Raw genomic sequence first — 20927 nt, forward strand, 5'->3', positions numbered from 1 at the left:
TGGTTTCCAACTTAAATAATTGGTTTCGGTGAGTTTTAGAGAGGGAGGCAGGGTGACAATTGTGAGAGAGGATGAGGTGTTGAGAGGTATGGTTCCGATGGTTGAAGATGTAACAGCACCGGTGGTTGTCATAGCTGCCGGAAAAAAATGAATCGCCGGAGAAGATGGTTAACAGGGGCGGCAGAAGGTAGGGTTCGGTAAGGCGGCTGCTATATTTTGAAGGAGATGGGTTTCCTGGCTGATACCATATAAATGTATTCAACCGAATTGGTTTTCTCATTGAATTGATATGAAGATATATACAGTATACAAGCAAATCACTAGGCTAACATTACGGGATTTGATTACAATAAATAAGGTAAAGTGATAACTAGTTAATATATGGTCAAAAATAAAACATTGATTTCAATATTCAAATATCTTGTTTGATTTGAGGGAAATCGTTTGTGGTGTTAATACTAAGTACTTGATGAGTAATTCCTAAATAATTCCCGTCTAGGTCGAGTATTCGGCAAGTACTCCCTAATGAATTAGGCCAAGTACTCATAATTCCTCAGTCGACTGATTTGACACCGTGTAGCAACTTCTGAAACCTTGCTTTTATGTCATGAAATTAGTGAAATATTTATACAATTCAGAGTGTGGATCAAATTAGTTGACTTATTTATATATCATATTGAAGTATGATATACTTAACGAGGTCTATACATATTTTTCTTTACACTTGTAAGATGTGTTTAAAAATAGAGCTTGAAACCAATTGAATTCAAGCTCGAGCTCTTTTAAGTTAAACAAGTCAACCTCGAGCTTGTATAAGATTATAAGAATAGATACATTCGTTATTTTATATTTTGTTGCATGCATTGAAAATTTTATGGTCGCTACAAATCAATCCCATTAAACGCTTGCCACAATAAGATGCGCACAACTTTAATAATTGAGCATCGTGAAAGTGCATTGAAGAACTTGTGGGCTTGTAGTCTGATAAAATAAGTTAGAATACGGATTGATTTAGGCCCATGTTGGACCAACCCATTAAGCAAAACATTAGCCCAATAATAATATTTCAACAATTTTGTCGTCAGCATTTTATCCATTTAATAATTCTTCCAATCCACATGAATCTCGTCATAAAATGAAAACGAAAATGTACTCGATAATAATTTGATTAACTATAACCGTAACTATAACTATGTAAGTATAACTATACGAACGATAAGTTTTGTTTAAACATATAATTAATAAGGCATGAACGTACACCTAGTATCTATCGATTTTCTTTAAGGTAACAAAACGAAAAGTATATCATCAGGGTTGTCTCACTCGTATTGAGTCTTAAAGTTGATTTTAAACTCAAGAAATTAGTAAATATATCTTTTGTTAGGATTTTAACACGTAGGAATATAACTACTCACATTTCTATATGATTTCTAAAAGGTGCACAATCATGCATATATCGTTAGAGTTGGCTCACTCTCTACCCCTATCAACTTAGTTGCTTTACAATTTACATGTATATTGATTCTTCGTAAACGACCATATAGACTTGGGGATTATTCGCAAATAGATAATTTTTTGTAAACAACCATATAAACACGGGTTTTATTGTAGGAATGAGCATAAACCGGATAAGGCACACGAGACCAGTGAGACCTGACCATGTGAGATACGATTAATTACAACAGGGACGGTTCCTGGGTCTTGAGAATATCATTCAACCGGTCCAGTTCGGGTCTCTCAAGGATGACCATTTTCTCTGTACATTAACCTGGTAAGACCCCATGATACCTACAAGACCCGAACTGATCAAAACCAGTCATTTACAATATGATCAGGTACTGGGTCTTAATAAAACCACTAAATGCGTCTGAGTCGGGTCTCATGGGCCTCACATGTTTGCACTAGGGCCGTCCAAACCACTCGTCGCTCGAACTCGCTCACCGCTCGCTCCGAAATTGCTCGAAAAATGCTCGCTCGTTTTTTCGCTCGATTGAAAACGAGCCCCTCTGTTCGGTTTGGTTTGTAAACGAGCTAATCAACGAGCAAACCTCTGCTCGGTTCGGTTCGGCTCGAATATTTTTAATTTATTTTATATATAATTATATATGAATAAATATATAAATATATAGACAAAACATATAAATATAAGCTTACAATTATTTTTGCCCCTTTAAACTTTTCATATTTCGTCAATTGTATAGTTTATTTGTTCGCTTTAAGTTTTAGAATACTAGAAGTCTGTTTACAGGACTATTATATCTCACTTAAAACTTATTTTAAATAAAAATTTACAATTTATTACATGTTTGTCTAAAACAACTAATTTATTTATAAAATATATTATTTATATCCTTCAAATTTGTTTATTATTGAAAATTTTAAAGTGAAAAAGAAATCAATGCTCGAAATCGCTCAATGTTCGATCGAAAAATGCTCGATTCGATTTTAGCTCGTTTTGGTTTTCGCTCGACTTGGATTTCATCCGTTCAGTTGGGTTCGGTTGTAAACGAGTCAAGCAACGAGCAAGCCTTCGCTCGACTCGGCTACAGGTTTGTCTAAAACAACTAATTTATTTATAAAATATATTATTTATATCCTTCAAATTTGTTTATTATTGAAAATTTTAAAGTGAAAAAGAAATCAATGCTCGAAATCGCTCAATGTTCGATCGAAAAATGCTCGATTCGATTTTAGCTCGTTTTGGTTTTCGCTCGACTCGGATTTCATCCGTTCGGTTGGGTTCGGTTGTAAACGAGTCAAGCAACGAGCAAGCCTTCGCTCGGCTCGGCTCGTGAACAGCCTAGTTTGCACACGCTAGTTTATAGTAAAGTGACATGTAGCCTTTGACAATTCCTTGTATACACATTGTTTAAAAAACCAACCAAATTAACAGGAGTTGATTACTAAACAAAAGAGAGAACACTATAAATATTACATACTTTTAAAACTCAAAAATTATAAAAGGAAAAAAAAACATAAAACTGTTGTGAAACAAGTCTAATAGCCAATGAATACGAGAAAGAGAGATAGGAGAAAGATGAAGATTTCATTAATCATGTGTATATTACAATGAGATGCAATAGATTATATATAGGAGATGAATACTTGTAGAAGAAGATAATCTATTTTAGGTGTTGATAACCATAATAATATATATTTATAACACTCCCCCTTGGTTATCAACTTAATAATCTTGGAGATGCTGCCTCGTTAAAAACCTTGCTAGGAAAACCCAGTGGGACAAAACCATAGCTAAGGGAAAAAGAGTGCAGCGCGTATTGTCTCCCCCTGATTTATATATCCGTTAAAATTGTAAATATCGATCTTATGTGAAAGTTACCCAAAACTTTTGGAGTCAATCATTTGTGTCTTCGTCCCTTGACATTTGAATCTTTAAGTTGAATAATATTGCATGATCTTCACATGAAAACTTCTATTACTTCATCTGGTAAACACTATGATCCTGTTGTGTTTCTCTGCATCAACAAGACTAACCAAACTTGTTTTGATGGGTTAGTGAATTATAAACACATACCTTTCATACCTGAAATATATGTTTTAACCCATTCTGATGTCTCCTAGCAGGACACATGTTGATAAATATAAAAAAATAATGATAATAATAATAATATATACCTAACAGTACGACATAATTCACATATGCATTTAATTACGGTATTTCCGAACCAATAATATTTCATATTCATATAGGAAATGATATATAGTCATTGTTAAACATCCTTTAATGTGTTAAAAGGATTAAATTTGTCCATGGTAAAATGCCTCCACATTTTCTATATGCACTTTGAAGGATTTATAAACATATAATTACACATATACTTGAACTATAAGTCGAGCAATAATCACCGTGTCAAAGTCTTTCAAAAGAATTTTCTCTTTAAAAGCTCATAAGTTTTTCTCGGTGATGTATACATTATCACTATAAACTGTGATTATAATGAACTTTTAAAAGTGAAATTTTGATAAAAGTATGGTTAATTATATCCAACTTATCTCCCTCTTTATCAAAATATCTCTTAATTTGTGTCAAGCTCAATCTGAATAATTTAGTTCATACGTAATAAACATAACTCCATGCATTCACCAATCCATCATGGACTTCTTGTCAACTTATACACATTCACGTTTCCAGGATTTTTGCTGCATAAACTTACTCATTAACACATAATTTTGTGTCACATATCAAAAATCCATTTTGTACAATTTATTTGTTTATTGAGATATTGTACTCATCATGTTCATTCTCTTCTATGTGCTTGTTTATTGATACACAAAAATTTCATCACTAATATGTACCAAGTAACCTTTCAAGTATACACCAACCTTAGGAAACTCTTCAGGAGTTCCATTTATGTTCAACATATTCAATAATTGTAAAGTATTCAAATATGAATCTATACACAACAATAATCATTATGTTCATGATTGCAATGATCAATACGTTGTCAAATTCACTTCAGGAATGGTATGAAACCAAACCGTTTCCATGGTTTATTCATAACTTTCTCGGTCATAAACATTAAATCACTTAACACATTTCATACACTTTAATGATATATTCTACTTCGTGAATATATATGAGGTTTTACAAATGAAAAATGGTCTTGTCCAGTTTTTCCTCATAACTAATTTTCTCTCCATATAACAAATATTGAGAAGTAATACATAAATGAGTCATGTAAGATTTATCATGATAATATTATATAACCTTCAATTATGAGATTTAGGACTTATGACACTTCAGGTGTCATATCTAAGATTATTTATACTCTTTAAATAATCCATGACATATAAAAGATATATTTCATAAAGTTAGCCTGTATAATTCATGATGCTTTTATAAACATGCCATTGTATTAATCAAGTTATTTTAAGAACTTTATTTCATAAAGACATTTTCTTTTTTCATCAAATACAAGCAAATATATATAAAATATATATCTATCTTTTAACAACCTTATTAACAAAATAATATCTACTTTTATTGATGCTTTGTTGTTTAAAGGTTCTTGCTTTTGTATTATTAGAAACAAAATAACATTTTGGTAATCGAATTAAATAGCGTTTAACATTTTTCATGTTGAATTAAATTTTGATTTTAAAACAGTGAATATGTACCCTAATCAGCTTGAATTTTAGAGCATATTTGCTAAGAATAAATCACAAGTTGATTTGTAATATAAGAATAAGCGCATAATACATACCTTAAGATCTTGGTAGCAACTTAATGAAAGATTTAGAGTTTTTAAGTTTTCTTAAAATGCATATGCTCTTCCATTTTTCTCCATATATGTCACTCAATTTGTGAACATCAGTAAATATAAAACTTAAACCTTAAAATAACAATAATGAAGGAAGATTAAATAAACAAATTCTTTAGATAATTATAGTATATGGAAATCTCTTTTCATGTTCCTTGTTAATCATATTAAATATGTTTAAACATATTAAGAGTTTTAACTTATAAATAAAACAAAAATATCAACTCCATCCAAATCAAGAAAAATTGGCAATGAATATCAAAATCATCATGTGCAAATTTCATAACCGTAATTCAAGATGTGTACCTCCAAATTTATATAATAATGTATTTACCTAATATAAATCATATGTTTTAACAAGAATAAATTATAAACTAATCATACCACTCATCTAAATAAATAGAGTTGATCGGCGGCACGCCACATGTCGGAACTTTCGAAGTCCATATCACAAATAAAAGTACATATTTTAAGCTACTTGAAGCACAACTCATCGTTAGTTATCAAGTTAATTGAGTTTTAATAACCCTTTTCCAATAAAAGTACATATTTTAAGTATTACACAATTGATTGATTTGTAAAATATGTGAAACCGGAATAGTATAAATCACGTTTTTTTTTTAAGATTTTGAGATGTTTATATGAATTTTCAAATATAATCCTTTGGAATTTGGATGATCATGTTATTAAAACTTATGTAAACAAATATATATCATAAAATCAATATTAAAGCTAGCACACGGAAAGCACCAAATAACTTAGCATGAATAATATTAAAATAATTATTTTAATCATTGAAACAAGCCTAATAGCTGATGAATATGAGAAAGAGAGATAGGAGAAAGATGAAGATTTCATTAATCATGTGTATATTACAATGAGATGCAATAAATTATATACAGTAGATGAATACTTGTAGAAGAAGATAATCTATTTTAGGTGTTGATAACCATAACAATAATATATATTTATAACAAAAACTTTTTTTTTCTAAAAAGGTTATTTATTTTTCCACTTATAACTAAGACGAAAATGCCCCCCAAAATATATACTCTGATAAACACCTTGCTGCAAGTTGAAGCAACACAGACATATTTTTTCCTTTTATGTTGAATGTAGATATATATATTTTTTATACATACAAACTCACTCCAATTTCAACCTTCTCTTTCTCTCTCCTCTCTCCAGATCTAAACCCTAAAAAGACTTGTTTACCCACAGGTAATCTCTCTCTCTCTCTCTCTCTCTCTGCATATATACATACAAACTCTTGTCTCTCTCACCTCCATAAAGATTATATTTGTACACCTTATTATCTGTTTCTTGTATCAAGATTCAAACTTTACCTCTTATTTACATGAAATTACTTGTGGGTTGTTTCTAATTTTGATTATACATAATCAGTATGTTTGTATTTGTTAGTTTCAGCTTAGATCTAGCTTAGAAAACCCTAAAAATTGAATCTTGATTGCAAAATTAGGGCTTTTTTTGTTTCAAGCTGTTAGGTTTTGATTCTGCAGCCATGATGAAATTAGGTATAAAAAGATTGTTTCTGTGTAATCAATTTGGGGGAAATTGGTATAAAGATAGTAAATTTTTAATTTTTATTATGTTATGTTGGTTTATTGTTTATGGGTGTTTACTGTTAAGATTCAATGGATGATGATGGGTTGAATATTCGAAATTGGGGGTATTACGAACCGTCGTTTAAAGAACATCTCGGTCTGCAACTGATGTCGCCGATAGTGGACCATCGAGACCAGAAACCGTTTATTCCGAACCGCGATAACCCGTTAATGGTTAACCCGAATGTATCGACTTACCACCACCCGCACACGCGGGTCGTTTCCGACCCGCCCGTGCCCATGAACTACATGACCGATGGATGGATACAACGTGAACGACTCCTTCATGTTTCACACCCGATACACATGGTCCCGCCACTCGATTTGTGTAAGGACCCTGTTATTAATATGAACGTAGACGATAATGTAGTCGTTAATAAAGACGTTGGAGGTAGCGGGTCCGTGAAAAAAAGAGGGCCCGTTGGCGTTACCACCCCTGCAGAGGCTACTGGTGCAGCTAAACCGTCGAGATCGAAGAAACCGAAAAAGGGTCCGACGGGGCCGAAAGAGCGAGTGAAAACGATCAAACGGGGAGTCGAAGTGGTGATTAACGGGATCGATATGGACATATCGGGAATCCTGATACCGGTTTGCACGTGTACGGGAGCGCCTCAACAGTGTTACCGGTGGGGATTAGGTGGGTGGCAGTCGGCGTGCTGCACTACGACCATATCAATGTACCCGCTCCCGATGAGCACTAAGCGTCGTGGAGCGAGGATTGCGGGCCGGAAGATGAGTCAGGGAGCTTTCAAGAAGGTTTTGGAGAAACTAGCTTCTGAAGGGTATAATTTTGCTAATGCTATTGATTTGAGAAGTTATTGGGCTAAACATGGTACCAATAAGTTTGTTACCATCAGGTAGATTTATTTAACTGTTTTAAGTTAATGAAAGTTACCGTGTTCGGTCTGGTGTCGGGTCGATGTAACGAGTTAACTGTAGGTTATGATGAACTCTGTATTTTTTTTTCTTTCAAAAGATTTTTAGTTTTCCAGATGACATTCTTGATATTAATCTTGAGCTCCGTTTGCTATATCATGAATTCACGAATTCATGATTCATGAATTCGTGATAAAAGACCGAAGGTTGAACCGGTATAGTTTGGGTTAATCGGGTTTCGGGTTATTCTGGCTATATGTAGTGGAGGGGCTACAAAATGGGCGTTTTGCGTCATGTGGCGCCCAGTCAGCAAAGAGTATATTTTTGTTTTTGGGTTGTAATGGTGTTGTGGCTCTACATATACATACATATATATGTCACACTCACAAACATATATAATATTAATATATATACAAACACGCAGGCGATAAATACCTCCCCCCCCCCCCCTTTAGCGCCCCATAATTCATCGGAAAGGGGGGTGTTTGCGCCATATTCGCCAGAAATCGCCTAGAAATGTTGCCCCCTTAATTAGTTAATCCTAATAACAGTTTTTGGGTATTGGTTTTTGGTTTAATCGGGTACATGTGAAATGGGGCTGGGTTAATCGATATATAAAATCAATGGGCCAAATATCGATCTTTTCAGTATTGCATAACATAAGAACAAAGATTTAGCAACCGGTTCGTGTTGAATATCAAGATCAAACATATTAATTTGTGTTGAATATCAAGATCAAACATTTCGGTTCGAGGTGAATATCAAGATTAAACATTTCGGTCATACCCGAAGCATATTAGGTGACGCCTAGTCGGAAGGAATCGGGCTTTGTTGACTTGAATCCCTATTTATTACCTGCTCGAGTGCACGAATATCGTGTTCATTGATGTGCACGATTTTGGGGCATTCGGACGCTTTAGGGACCCCGAAATCTGTGCAAAAACTGATGTACCGCGATAGATTGTTGGCTTGAACGGCTGCTTTTTGTAGAATCAAGAAAGCCATTCGGGCTTTCGGTTTCCCGATCGAGTATATTCTCACAATGACCGCAGCAATCCCGTTGCAAATCCGAGTATAAATATCGAATATCTCGATAACAATGCAATCCATTGCTCCAAGAACCAACACATTCATCATCTTCTCTCTTTGTGGTTTGATATCAAGCAACATATCTAACAACTCTTGAAGGCTTTCAAACCAAACAAGGTCTTTTGTCATCGAGCGCTTCGCCTTCGGTTTTGTCCCGTTTCGGAGACTCCCAACTTTCTGTTCTTGTGTGTGTCGGAACATAAAAGACGCTTTCTTATCGAGATATTTGTAATAAGCTCGAATGAATGCCTCATGATGAGGCAAATTAGGGGTTCGGTCTTTGAAACTCGAGAGATCAAATGGTAAATGGCCAATCTTTTGGACCGCGGGTACTTTGCAACTAAGGATCCCATGCAAAAGCATTAGACCTTTTAATGCAACCGTCCAGTTGTGGGTCCTTTCCATCCTTGTGGTAAGGGCTGACATGACTGGACGAACATTGTGACCTGAAACACGAATCCATGCAAATATGCGTTGAGCACTTTGGTAATCAATGTGGGAGTTATTGTGGCTGGTGGCTTTTATAACAGCAGCCGCAATATCGGGATTCTGATACGTTGAACAAGGAGTCAGATTCACTAGGAAAAGACTGCTTGCGTCTTTTAACACACCGGAAGCCCTTGCCAACATACCCATTCCTTTTAGTCGTTTATTCGCTTCCCGACGCTCCCCCTTCGATTACCGTTTTATTTGTCTTGAATTAGTTCCCTCAATTTAGGCTCTTTTGTCTTATATATCGAATGATTTTCTTGCCTAATTTTTCTGTGATTCTGCGCTTAAATAGTTTTTGTAAAAATTTTACTCCATTTGTATTTTCTGATGCAAAGTTTATATATACTTATATTAATTTCCTTAATTGGCACTCAGGCTCTTTTTAGACATCTTTCTTATTAGTTGGACAAAATATTTAACATTAGTAATGAAGATTTAGAATTATAAAACATATTATTAAGATAAGATATGATTCAAATTACATACTAACCAACAAATTTATATATTTGAAGTCAAATATTTCGAACAAGTTAGCATATTTAGTTTGAGATAATACATTATGTTTTATTATTATAAATATAAAGGTGTGAAATAAGAGAAGCATGTAAAATAATCTTGGGCTCATAGAATTTTATCACGTGGCGTAACCATTTACTTATTTATTACCTCTTATCTCTTATTGGATTTGAGTACTTTTAGTTTAGTTTTTACATACGAGTTTTTTCAAAGAACCGTAGCATACACTCCATAATTCTACATCACCTAATATCTAAGTACCCATAATAAGGTTCTAAATATAACAACTTGGTTGACGAGAATGCACCCATGACTAGTTATTGGATGCTAGGGGTGGCAACTAACGACTTGATATGGAAAGAATCAGGTTTTGGGTTGTCATATGTAACTCAGTTTACCAAACAAGTCATGTTTAACTCATTTAATTATATTATTGTGACCAACCAACATGTTTATTTAGACACGTCGACCTGATAACCCAATTAATCCATTTTTTTACAACCCACCAACCCTATTATTATGTTTATGACTTCATTACTACCCTTCAAACCGTCTACCCGTTTGACACGTCTATACAAATGATTTACATGATTCGTGTTCATGAGTAGTCTTAATGTTATTTACACGTATGAAAAAAAGAGTCATGTTTAGGTTAAATAAATCAACACGAAATCCATCAACCGACTTGATTGAGACCTTGCATTGATGCTATCTAGCATAGACATAATACATGTGCATATATTGGAAAAGGTAGGTGCCCATGTTTTATGTCTTTGATAGTTTGATACATGACAGAAAGTAGCTTTTCAAGGGCCAACAATTTCATTTTCATGTCACATCTCACCATCCATTATTAAATATGAACCACTTAAGCTGTTTTGAACCACACTTTGTTATCCACAAACACAGCATTTTATATTTTACTAGACAAAATCAATTTAATATTTTCGATGTTTGTAAAATTAATCCTTTAATAAAATAGACCCAAAGCTAGATCATAAGTTCATAACCAAACTCTTAACAGTTTTGAAGCTGATACTCGTCTAGATCGAAAGCTCGACCAGACCAGATTAAACCCAAATTTAAAGATCAAAGGTCAAACCCGGTTGTGATCTAAACATTGATCATAAATGATAAATCAACGGTAATGACCAAAAAGATAACAGACTTAATGCAGAACTAACGTGTAAAGTGAGCTAAATTTAAAGTCTGTGTTCATGTTCGTGTTCATTTTCTTGTAATAAGACCAACAAAAAACCGAAAGGATTTCACTTTTCCCGCTCTTTACATTCGCTTCAACCGAGTTGAAGTTTCTCTTTCTCTCTCTGAACTGATCCTCTGCTAGCGGTTACATCAATCATCCTTCCGTTGCATCCAAACCACCTTCCACTTTCTCTTCAGGAGACATATTATTATCCTCACCATCATGCTTTCCCGCCTCATTTTCCTTTTCTCCAACAGAATTGCTACCAGGAGGAAGAAACACCCCGGTGCCAGGTGGCACATGCGGCCTCAGAGTAGGACCTGCTGCCCATCCACCGCCCATGGGCGGAGGAACAGCAGCTGGAAAGGACATCGGTGGTGGTGCAACTGCAGCTGGGACAAAAATGGGTTGGATTCCGTTTGGAGGTGGGAGGAGCCCGGGTGTCGGAACCTGGACATAGTGTTTGGGCCCCATTGGGTTTGGGGATCTGATAGGTTGTGGAGCCCAGTGGGTTGGAGGTACTACTGGAGCCAGTGTAGATCTTTTTGGTTGTGACTTTGTTAAGGTCACTAAGATTCTTTGTTTCCGGATAGATGGAAGTGCGTGTTTAGCATAATCAGTCGATTTTCCTTCCATAACGAGTGTTGATCTACAAACACAAAAACCATCATGTTGCCATGTCAGCAAGTGCATCTAAAAGTGTGCATGGGTCGGTTTTGGGCTCAACTCAAACCAAAAACATAAAATTCGGTTTTGGGGTTTCTGCAAACCGTTCGGTTTCGGTATTTGGGCTTTAAAATTTTGGACCGGAAAAGAAATGTGCCAAAATAATGAAATTGAGTCATTTTCGGAAAAAAAATTGTCAATGAATGATTGATTGATTATTATATGTTTAGATCTAAATTTTTTAGCCTACACCATTAATTGATTTCTGATAAATTACTTATAAACTGTTTTTTCAGTTCCCTTTTTTTAGTTTTGGTTACTAGTAAAACCAAAACTGAACCGAAATATCAGTTTTTGAAGAATCATAAAACCAAACCGTCAGTGTTTTAGTGGGTTCGGTTATTTCAGTTCAGTTGATTGATTTCTTATAGATTAATTATAAATGGTTTTTCGGTTTTGGTCGATAGTAAAACCAAAACCGAACCGAAGATAGTATTTTGAAGAAACATAAAACCAAACCGTCAATTTTTAATTGGGTTCGGTTTATTGATACAATATTTATAATATAAATTAATCAAAAAATGGTTTTTTCGGTTCAGTCCGGTTTTTCTGGTTTTAGTAATGCGCAAAACCAAAACAGAAACAAAAAACCCGTTGTTGAAGAGTCCTAAAACCAAACCGTCACCTTTTTATTGGGTTCAGTTTTTGTGGTTCCGTTACGTCGGTTATTCCGGTTAGGGATCGGTTAATTCGGTTTCGTGCACACCCTTTGTGCATCGACATGATTGTACAATACAACTGTACAACCACCAATAACAGTTTAAGAGACAGAGCATACCCGGATTTGAGAGAAAGCTTTATAGAACCTCGGTGATCCCCGGGATGTTCAGAGCTTATTGCTTTACCAAAAGTGATGTCACACTCAGTCAGGAACAAAACACAAACGGGCCGCCCAAACCAAATGGGCCACATGTGGGGCAGGCAGTGATCACCCTGCAAAACACATCCACCGATTGGGCCAGCCCAATAACATTGTTAAATGCTAAAATTAATTTCATTAATCAGGAATCACTACTAACCTCATTATAGATATCAATAATGCAAGAGTCTGGTTTCACTTTCAGAATTTCCATTGTCATTAATCTTTCAATGAATTCTTGAAATAAACTTGGAATCGGCTCTATTTTCCTATCTGAAAATTTTAATATTGTTTCAGTCACATATATTAGTATAAAATATTTGTTATTATTTGAGTTAAAAAACATACCTTTAGAGGTTCCATTAATGGCTTCATCATCAAAAGGTGTATCAACGACAGGCAAGCCAAACTGGATCATTTCTCTTCCATGACCTTTCATCGGTCTTTTCGAGACAGTATACGTATTTCCTGCTTATAAAATTTACAGAAATGATTAAAGTATATAAATATATAAACTAAACATTAGAAAATGTATAAACTTGCCTTGAAATAGACCACGTCTTCCTGCGGCCCTTAAATCATTAACCAAGTTAACCATTTTTCTAACTCTAGAATCATCAAACAACTCATCATACAGTTTCAGCCCATCAACCACATTAACCTGTAAACAGAAGACTCAAATTTACAGCAAAATTATTACAATAAGTAGATAAAGATTAGCGGAAAATTACCGATTTGCCGTCTAATATCTCAATAGCAACAAAAGTTTTTGCAGCAGCCAAAGCATCTGGCTTCTGCTGTGAAGTGCGAATTGACGATGAATCGTTCTCTGAATATGTGCATTAAAGAAAATAAACAATAGCAATTAAACCATAAAGAAAGATACTAAAGAACATTAATTTAAGTAAAAGAAAGTGTAGAAGTACCTTTTGAGTTTGGATTCTCATTCACCTCCTTTGCCTCATGTTCTAAACTCTCAGTCAAGTGGTCTAGACTCTTAGCATTGTTGTCTTTTTGAGGTTTTGAGGTTACACCTGCTAAAAATATAATGGTATGGTAGTTATATAGTCATTTCACATCATAGTTTTCAAAATCTTGAAGTAATTGCATGTAAACATGAGTTCATAACTACTAGTTGATGCTACAAAAGTACATAACCTTACTACATATAGTTTAATGCAGAAATGTAGTTTGTTAAAAGCAATGAAATTTTTATTGGTTGTAACAAAATATATGCATATGGAAACCACTTTGCTTCAATAGAACATATATTTTGTTGGGCTTATTTTACTTAATAAAACTACTTCAAGCATTTCAAGTTCAAGATGGTATCAAAAGAAAAACAAAGTTCATTTATTTAACTGAAAAATGCGTAACTTGACATAAAAAAAAATTATCCAAATAACATTTCTCACAAATTCTTTTGGTATTGTCCCACAAGGACACAATCCAATGTTCTATGAATAACATTACTATATATGTAAGAATACTAATTACTATTTACTAACTAAATTTATATAGGTAAAAAAAAGTGACACTTTTGGTAATAAAATCATCAGCAATCAGCAATCAGCAAATCAAAATAAGAAACATGGATAATAAATTCCAAAGTCTCTTACCATCACTAAACTTGGAAACTTTAACATCTTTGTCATCAGATTTAGGAACTTCAATCCCAACCAAACTGTTCCCATTTAAAACTTTCTGCGGAATCTTGATTTCCGCATTTGAATTAATACCATTACCATCTTTCACCGCAACTTCAGCCCGGTGCCCCTGCTGCCTATAACTACCACCACCACCACCACCTCTCTTATACTCCTTCCCCGACCCCACACCCTTCACCGGATCATAAAACCCACCGCCACCGCGATGCTGCCCCTGCCCTTGCACCTGCTGCTGCTGTTGCCGCCTCCACGTCACCTGCTGCACCGTGTTCAACACGTCAGCAACCGAATAATACTGCTGCATATGCAACACCGGGTTCCAATTACACCTCCTCTGCTGTATCGACCCGATCACTCCATCGTACTCCCCTTGCTCACCCACCGTCTTCAAATGAAAACACAAAGAATCGATTATCGCATTCGCCGCCGCAAACTCCCCTCTCAACCACATAATAAACCCGTCCCGCTCATCCGGATACCACACCCCTCCCCCTGCCCCTCCCGGCACCACCGTACCATTAGTCGGATACTGCGACTTGTCCGGAACCGAAACCACCACGTTGTTTCCAGATGGCATTGCCATATACATTTAAATTTAAACTAGTAAAATAATAAATCTATTTAATGTATGCAATTTATGTAAACAGAATATAATAATAAAAGAAAATCACTAGCTCATTTCCAGATCTAACAGAATTACGATAATAAATAGCTAAAAATAAGTAAAACAGTTAAAAAACCTAGCGATTAATAAATAGATCGGTGAGAATTGAAGGTAATAAGGCAATGTGAGGTGAAATTGAGGTGTGATTTGATGATGATGATATGTTTAAGCTTGAGATCTAATGGCGTGTGAAATTAGGGTTCGTGAAGAACGTGTTTAGGGGAACGTATATGGCTTATTGAACACGCGCATATGTGAATTGTATGTATGTATAGATATAGATATAGATATACAGTGAGAGAGAGGAGTGTGTGTGGGGGTAGGTGGTGTGAGAGAGGATATACGGAGAATATAGAGGGGGGTGGCTGGTAATAATGGAATTTTGTAGTGGTTCGTATGATGTAAATAAGTAAAACAATAAAAACATGTTTTTCATTTCTTTTTTTTTTTAATGGCAAGTTTATTAAAGCAATAACAAATTAGCAAGAACTTGATTGGCTGAATGGTAAGAAAGAAACTTAGTTACTAGCGAAGATTGAACATACACGTTGAGGGGGAGCGAACTCAATATGTATATGAAAGTTCATAAATTAGAGGGGGCGAGCCCAAAATTTCGGTCGTAAATATATAAATTTACACTATATATAAAAATGTTCTGCCGAAAAAAGATAAGCTTACACTACCGAGCAAAAAACGGAGGGGACGGGCTCAAAATTTCGGTCGGAAACGGGTAAATTTACACTATGTGTAAAAATTTTTAGCCGAAAAGGGATAAATTTACACTACCGAGCGAAAAACGGAGGGGGTCGGACTCAAAGTTTCGGTCGGAAACGGATAAATTTACGCTATATAAAATTTTTGGCCAGATAAAAATTAATTTACACAACCAAGCGAAAATACGGATGGGGTCGGCGCCACCCCTGGCCCCAACTAAGCTACGCCACTGAACTTAGTGTTTCATGTTATTCAAGTTTGATTATTGTTGTTATTTAGTTTCCGCGGTACTGGGTGATGATGGAAGACCATGCGAGTAAGTGGCGTTCACCAATTAAATCTTTGAGTTGAACGGGTTTTTATCTCACTAGCGTTGGCCTTAGGTGAAGGTTTTCCCCATATCAAAATGCGAGTGTTTCTTGATGTGGTGAATTTTGTTAACAGTCTATTTAGAGGATTCTTTGGTTGTTTAATAAAAAGATTGGTTAAACAAAGGTGCATCGTCATATTACAATCTCATTGAAAAGTGTTACGCCACGTTTTCCAATCATGTCTCTCTCATCGTTCGCTATTTTTTACCAATAGAAACATGCATCTTTTGATCTCCTCCATGATTCGATTAATTGAGACCCTTGTATTAATAAAGAGTGTTTCATTTCTTGTCTTTCATGAACTCTAACATGTTGTTAGTATTACTTCTTGGATGACTGAAGAGGTAGGTCCCAGCAGAGACCAGTTGGTCCCGCAAGACTCACCTTGAACAGGGTTGTCTGCGCAAAGGCCATCTGCTCCCGCAGGACCCACCATGCTCATAGAATCTTACGCGCAGTACGCAAGCTGTACACGCAGGGAAAGCCTCCCAATGGTGAAGTACCCCGCCTGTTCCCGCAGTTGCGGATACAAGCCATCAGGGAAGGCTACCCGCAGACAGCAGGGCTACACGTACAAGACTAGCTACTTCAGCAGTCACGTGAAGGCATGAGCAAGGCGGGAACAATCCCGCCCAAATGAGCCAGTCTGATTCTGAAAGATCTTTTGTACCATACCTACCAAGGTATGGATAGGACAGACGATCTGACCAGAACAGCCCATGAGCCAATCACAGGGTGACAGCTCACCGACAACAGTGCGAGGAGGAGCACCCTCTAGTACTGTTTGTCACTATTAGCCGCTGCCTACTCACCAACCCTCACTGTGGAGCAGGCGCGGCCTACAGTTGGTGGAATAGTATTACTGTTGGCCGTAACCTATTCACCAACCAGCATGGCCTGCGTACAATCCACAGTCAGTGGGACGTGCATGGTCTACAGTTGGTGGAATAGTGCAGCCGACTTTATTACTGTTGGCTGTAACCTACCCACCAACCAGTATGGCCTGTGCGTAATCCACTGTTGGTTGAACAGGAATACTATTCAGCCGGCTGTACCTTCTAGAAAACCTACCTTCGGCTATAAATACTCCAATATCTTGGAATGGTAAGATCATCTACAATCTCGTATAACTTACTTGATAACTGCTCTTATAGTATTCATATACTTTTATATTCAAAGAGCAATATAGACTGATTCTCACGCCGGAGGGTGGTCACAAGGAGGAACCCCCCCTTCTCAGTGACGAGCTTACGGTGTCTGTTTTGCAGGTTCCCTGAAGTACAACTTACTCTGCTGGACCTAACCTTCGTGGGAAACATTACCTGGCCCCCAGATTACCTATAATCTGCCCGGGGTTACTTAGTGTTTCTTCATTGGCGCCATCCGTGCATAAAGCTAGAACTACATCCTTCTCCAGTTTTTCAAAACTTCCAAGATGACTAGAGAAATTCCGGTAACCACAACCCCAGCCACTGGGGTAAACACCGGCAACACAATGTTTACAAACACTACCCCAGCCACCCAAGCTGGGGCAAGTGAAATACATTTTACGAACACTACCCCAGTCACTCATGTAGGGGCAAGTGGAGTAAATATTCCACTGGGATTCACTGATGCCCAGCTGGAAAAACGACCTCGAGCCCCTCGCCAAACACTTGATCAAGTGAAGGCATGGGCCGAGGCACGTCAAAGAGAATTTCAGGCTGAGTTGGACGAACGCTTGCGTTCAGTCCAACAAGCGGAGGAATTCGGTAGTACTCGCCAGCACCTCAACATGAGTAGTGAGTACGAGTACTCAGACGGCGAGGGGGAAGACTCCGACACCGACGCGAACCCTCGCCATAGGACGAAAGGGAAGCGTAAGGAAACGGATCCCCAGCCAAAAAGGAATTTTGGGGAAGCATTCCAACCAGTCACAGAAAAAAGCGAGCGTGACTTCTCCAAGGCCTTTAGACCTACTGCTACAAACGCAGGAAGGTCAAAATTTGCAAGGGACATTGCAGAAGCAATCGCCCCGAGGAGTGCCAAACAAATGTCCAATATTGGCACATACGATGGTCTATCCGACCCAGATGACCATCTGAACAGGTTCATTGCGGGGGCAACCGTCAGTAACTGGACGGAACCCACGTGGTGCTACATGTTCCAGATGACTCTGGTAGGAGCAGCCAGAGCATGGTTCGACCGTTTACCGGTCCACCACATTTATGACTGGGCAGACTTCCAGAACAAGTTCAGTCAACAGTTTAGTCAACAGAGGAAACACACTGAGGAGCAGTGGACGATCCTCAACTGTGTCAGAGAAGAGGATGAATCCTTACTGGACTTCATCACCCGCTTCAACTCCAAGAAGGTGAGTCTGGGCAACATCAGTGAAGACCTCGTTCGCGCCGCTTTCATTCAGGGCGCTGAATACCCAGAACTCATCCGCACTCTGACGGGTAAAGACGGTATGCCATCCACGTGGGATGCCATAATGACGGCAGCCAAGCGCTTTGCCGAAACAGAGAAACAGCTGGGAAGAGATCTCCCCCACAATACAAACCTCTACACGCAGAGGACAAGGGAGAATAATGTAAGAACCGCCCGGCTAAACAAAAAGAGGCGGCAAGGTATTTGGCAGTCAAGGATAAACTTTGACGCCCCCTCAAGCTCTCGCCCTCTGGTTGGCGGAAGGGACAAAACGCACCCTTTGAACCGGAAAAACCGCTGGACGCCACTCACCAAGAGCGTCACGGAGATATTTGCCACGGAAAAACTGCCATGGCCAAAAGCTCCAGTGATCCGACAGAAACCCAATGCGGATCAAAGCAAGTCTTGTGACTTCCATGGGACAAAGGGCCATAGCACTGAGGAGTGCACATCCTTGAGGGACATCGTCGAGACATTCGTCAAGGATGGGAGGCTCGCACACCTCGTGGCATCTATCAAGAAGGGAGGAAGGAACGACAACAGGTACAGGGGTAACGGACGGAAGCCCGTCGACATTAGCATCAACATGGTCCATGGTAAGGTCAGAGGAAGAAAGAGACCAATGACCGAACCATGCGCATGGAAGGAAGCAGAAGTGCGCTTCCCGCGAGTGCCGGGAGGCCCAAACAAAGAAGGCCCCATTGTCATTAAAAGCCAGCTGGGGCACTACATCACCTCCCGCACCCTCGTTGACAATGGCGCATCGTCGACAGTGATGTACAGGCAGTTCTTCGACAAGCTCGATGATGAAGACAAGGAACGCCTGGAGACGGTCTACGCTTCAATGGAAGGGTTTGACGGCAGCATGAACACTCCCTTGGGCATCCTATCTTTCCCCGTCACTCTCACTGATGGGAATTATTCACGCACGGAGGATGTGGATTTTGTTGTGATGAAAAAACCACATCATACGTATGACATCCTATTCGGGAGAGACGGGATGGCAAGATTCAACGCTGTGGTATCCTCAGTCCACGGCATGATGGGATGGCCAACAACTGAAGGCGTAGCGATGATCACGGGCATTCCCCAGGTATGCATCGCATCTGTCTCCTCTAAACCCAAACCGAAGATGGCCAAACAAACCATCACTGAGCCTGAACAGTGGGCATTCAATGGGAAATATCCCGATCAGGCCGTTACCATTGGCCCGACAATTGTTGATCCAACACGCACCTTACTCAAGCGCTTACTGCAGCGAAACGCAGACATCTTCGCGTGGACACCAGCCGACATGACTGGTGTACCCCGGGGAAAGGCAGAGCATAAGCTCAAATGCGATCCGGCCGTAACGCCGATCGTACAAAAGCGCAGAGTAATGGGGCCCGAGCAAACCAACGCGTGCAGAACCCAAGTCAAGGAACTCCTTGATGCGGGCATCGTGCGCGTTAGCAAATATCAAACATGGGTTGCAAATCCCGTAATGGTACCGAAGAATAACAAACAATGGCGCATGTGCATAGATTTCAAAGATTTGAATAAAGCATGCCCCAAAGATTGTTATCCGTTGCCAGAAATTGATCTCAAGGTGGATTCGGTGGCACCATTTCGCCTTAAATGCTTCTTGGATGCGTATAAGGGGTACCATCAAATCCACATGGCTGTGGATGACCAGGACAAAACCGCCTTTCGGACGCCCGATGGCACATTTTGTTATAAAATGATGCCGTTCGGACTTAAGAACGCGGGGTCCACGTACCAACGACTAATGGACAAAGAGTTTCACGCCTAAATTGGGAGAAACTTGGAAGTCTATATGGATGATTTGGTCATCAAAAGCCCCGAGCCAGAGACGATGTTGAAAGACATTGAGGAAACTTTCAACACGCTCAGAAAGATAAACATGAAGCTCAACCCGAGCAAGTGTTCATTTGGGGTGGAAGAAGGGAAGTTCTTAGGGGTCATTATTACTAAAGATGGCTTCAGAGCGAACCCTGAAAAGGTCGAAGCCATTGTCAAAATGGAATCACCTACCACCATAAAACAGGCTCAAACACTTAATGGACGACTAGTCGCGCTTAACCGCTTTTTGGCAAACCATGCGGATAGGTCGTTCCCTTTTGTGTCAACACTAAGAAATTGTTTAAAGAAAACGCACTTCCGCTGGACACCAGAAGCGGAAGCAGCTTTCCAGGAGATTCGATCACGCCTGATCGAACTCCCAACACTCACAGCACCACAAGCGGGAGAGGAGTTAATCCTATACCTCTCCGCAACAGATAGAGCAACCGGGGCAGTCCTGCTTGTAGAACGAAAAGGCATCCAGATGCCAATCTATTATGTTAGCCGCGTGCTGGCAGACGCGGAAACCCGGTACTCTACCCTGGAAAAACTGGTCTTGGCACTTATACACGCTTCACGCAGGTTGAG

At 38.3% G+C, this 20927-nt stretch overlaps 2 protein-coding genes, 1 long non-coding RNA gene and 1 pseudogene across 4 annotated transcripts in view; 1 reads left to right on the top strand and 3 right to left on the bottom strand.

The window, feature by feature from the left end:
- Window positions 1–3165: 3165 nt before the first annotated feature.
- The window catches only part of LOC143543483 (uncharacterized), a 195438-nt gene continuing 177676 nt past the window's right edge, over window positions 3166–20927 (bottom strand). The window contains exon 2 of the long non-coding RNA XR_013137082.1: window positions 3166–3346. This is a non-coding gene — a long non-coding RNA (uncharacterized LOC143543483). The remainder of the gene's footprint in view (window positions 3347–20927) is intronic.
- LOC143543496 (protein BASIC PENTACYSTEINE3-like) lies at window positions 6326–7922 on the top strand. Of its 2 annotated transcripts, XM_077035808.1 has the most exons (3): window positions 6326–6503; window positions 6933–7309; window positions 7352–7922. In XM_077035808.1, exons 1-3 carry the CDS (start codon window positions 6389–6391, stop codon window positions 7766–7768), a joined length of 909 nt encoding a protein of 302 aa, XP_076891923.1. In that variant the 5' UTR covers window positions 6326–6388; the 3' UTR covers window positions 7769–7922. The 2 variants fall into 2 exon arrangements, with proteins under 2 accessions (XP_076891923.1, XP_076891922.1); XM_077035807.1 differs by having other exon boundaries at window positions 6933–7922.
- On the bottom strand, window positions 8417–9550 carry LOC143543482 (putative clathrin assembly protein At1g25240 pseudogene; annotated as a pseudogene).
- LOC143543497 (RNA demethylase ALKBH10B-like) lies at window positions 10968–14981 on the bottom strand. Its single transcript, XM_077035809.1, has 8 exons — window positions 14289–14981; window positions 13596–13706; window positions 13401–13498; window positions 13213–13330; window positions 13018–13137; window positions 12830–12942; window positions 12589–12743; window positions 10968–11733 (listed from the first exon to the last, which is right to left on the bottom strand). Exons 1-8 carry the CDS (start codon window positions 14923–14925, stop codon window positions 11238–11240), a joined length of 1848 nt encoding a protein of 615 aa, XP_076891924.1. The 5' UTR covers window positions 14926–14981; the 3' UTR covers window positions 10968–11237.

The sequence above is a fragment of the Bidens hawaiensis genome, unplaced genomic scaffold (assembly GCF_021521415.1).
Source record: "Bidens hawaiensis isolate Kalapana, Puna unplaced genomic scaffold, B.hawaiensis_p1.1 tig00013123_1, whole genome shotgun sequence".
NCBI classification, from domain to species: Eukaryota; Viridiplantae; Streptophyta; class Magnoliopsida; order Asterales; family Asteraceae; genus Bidens; species Bidens hawaiensis.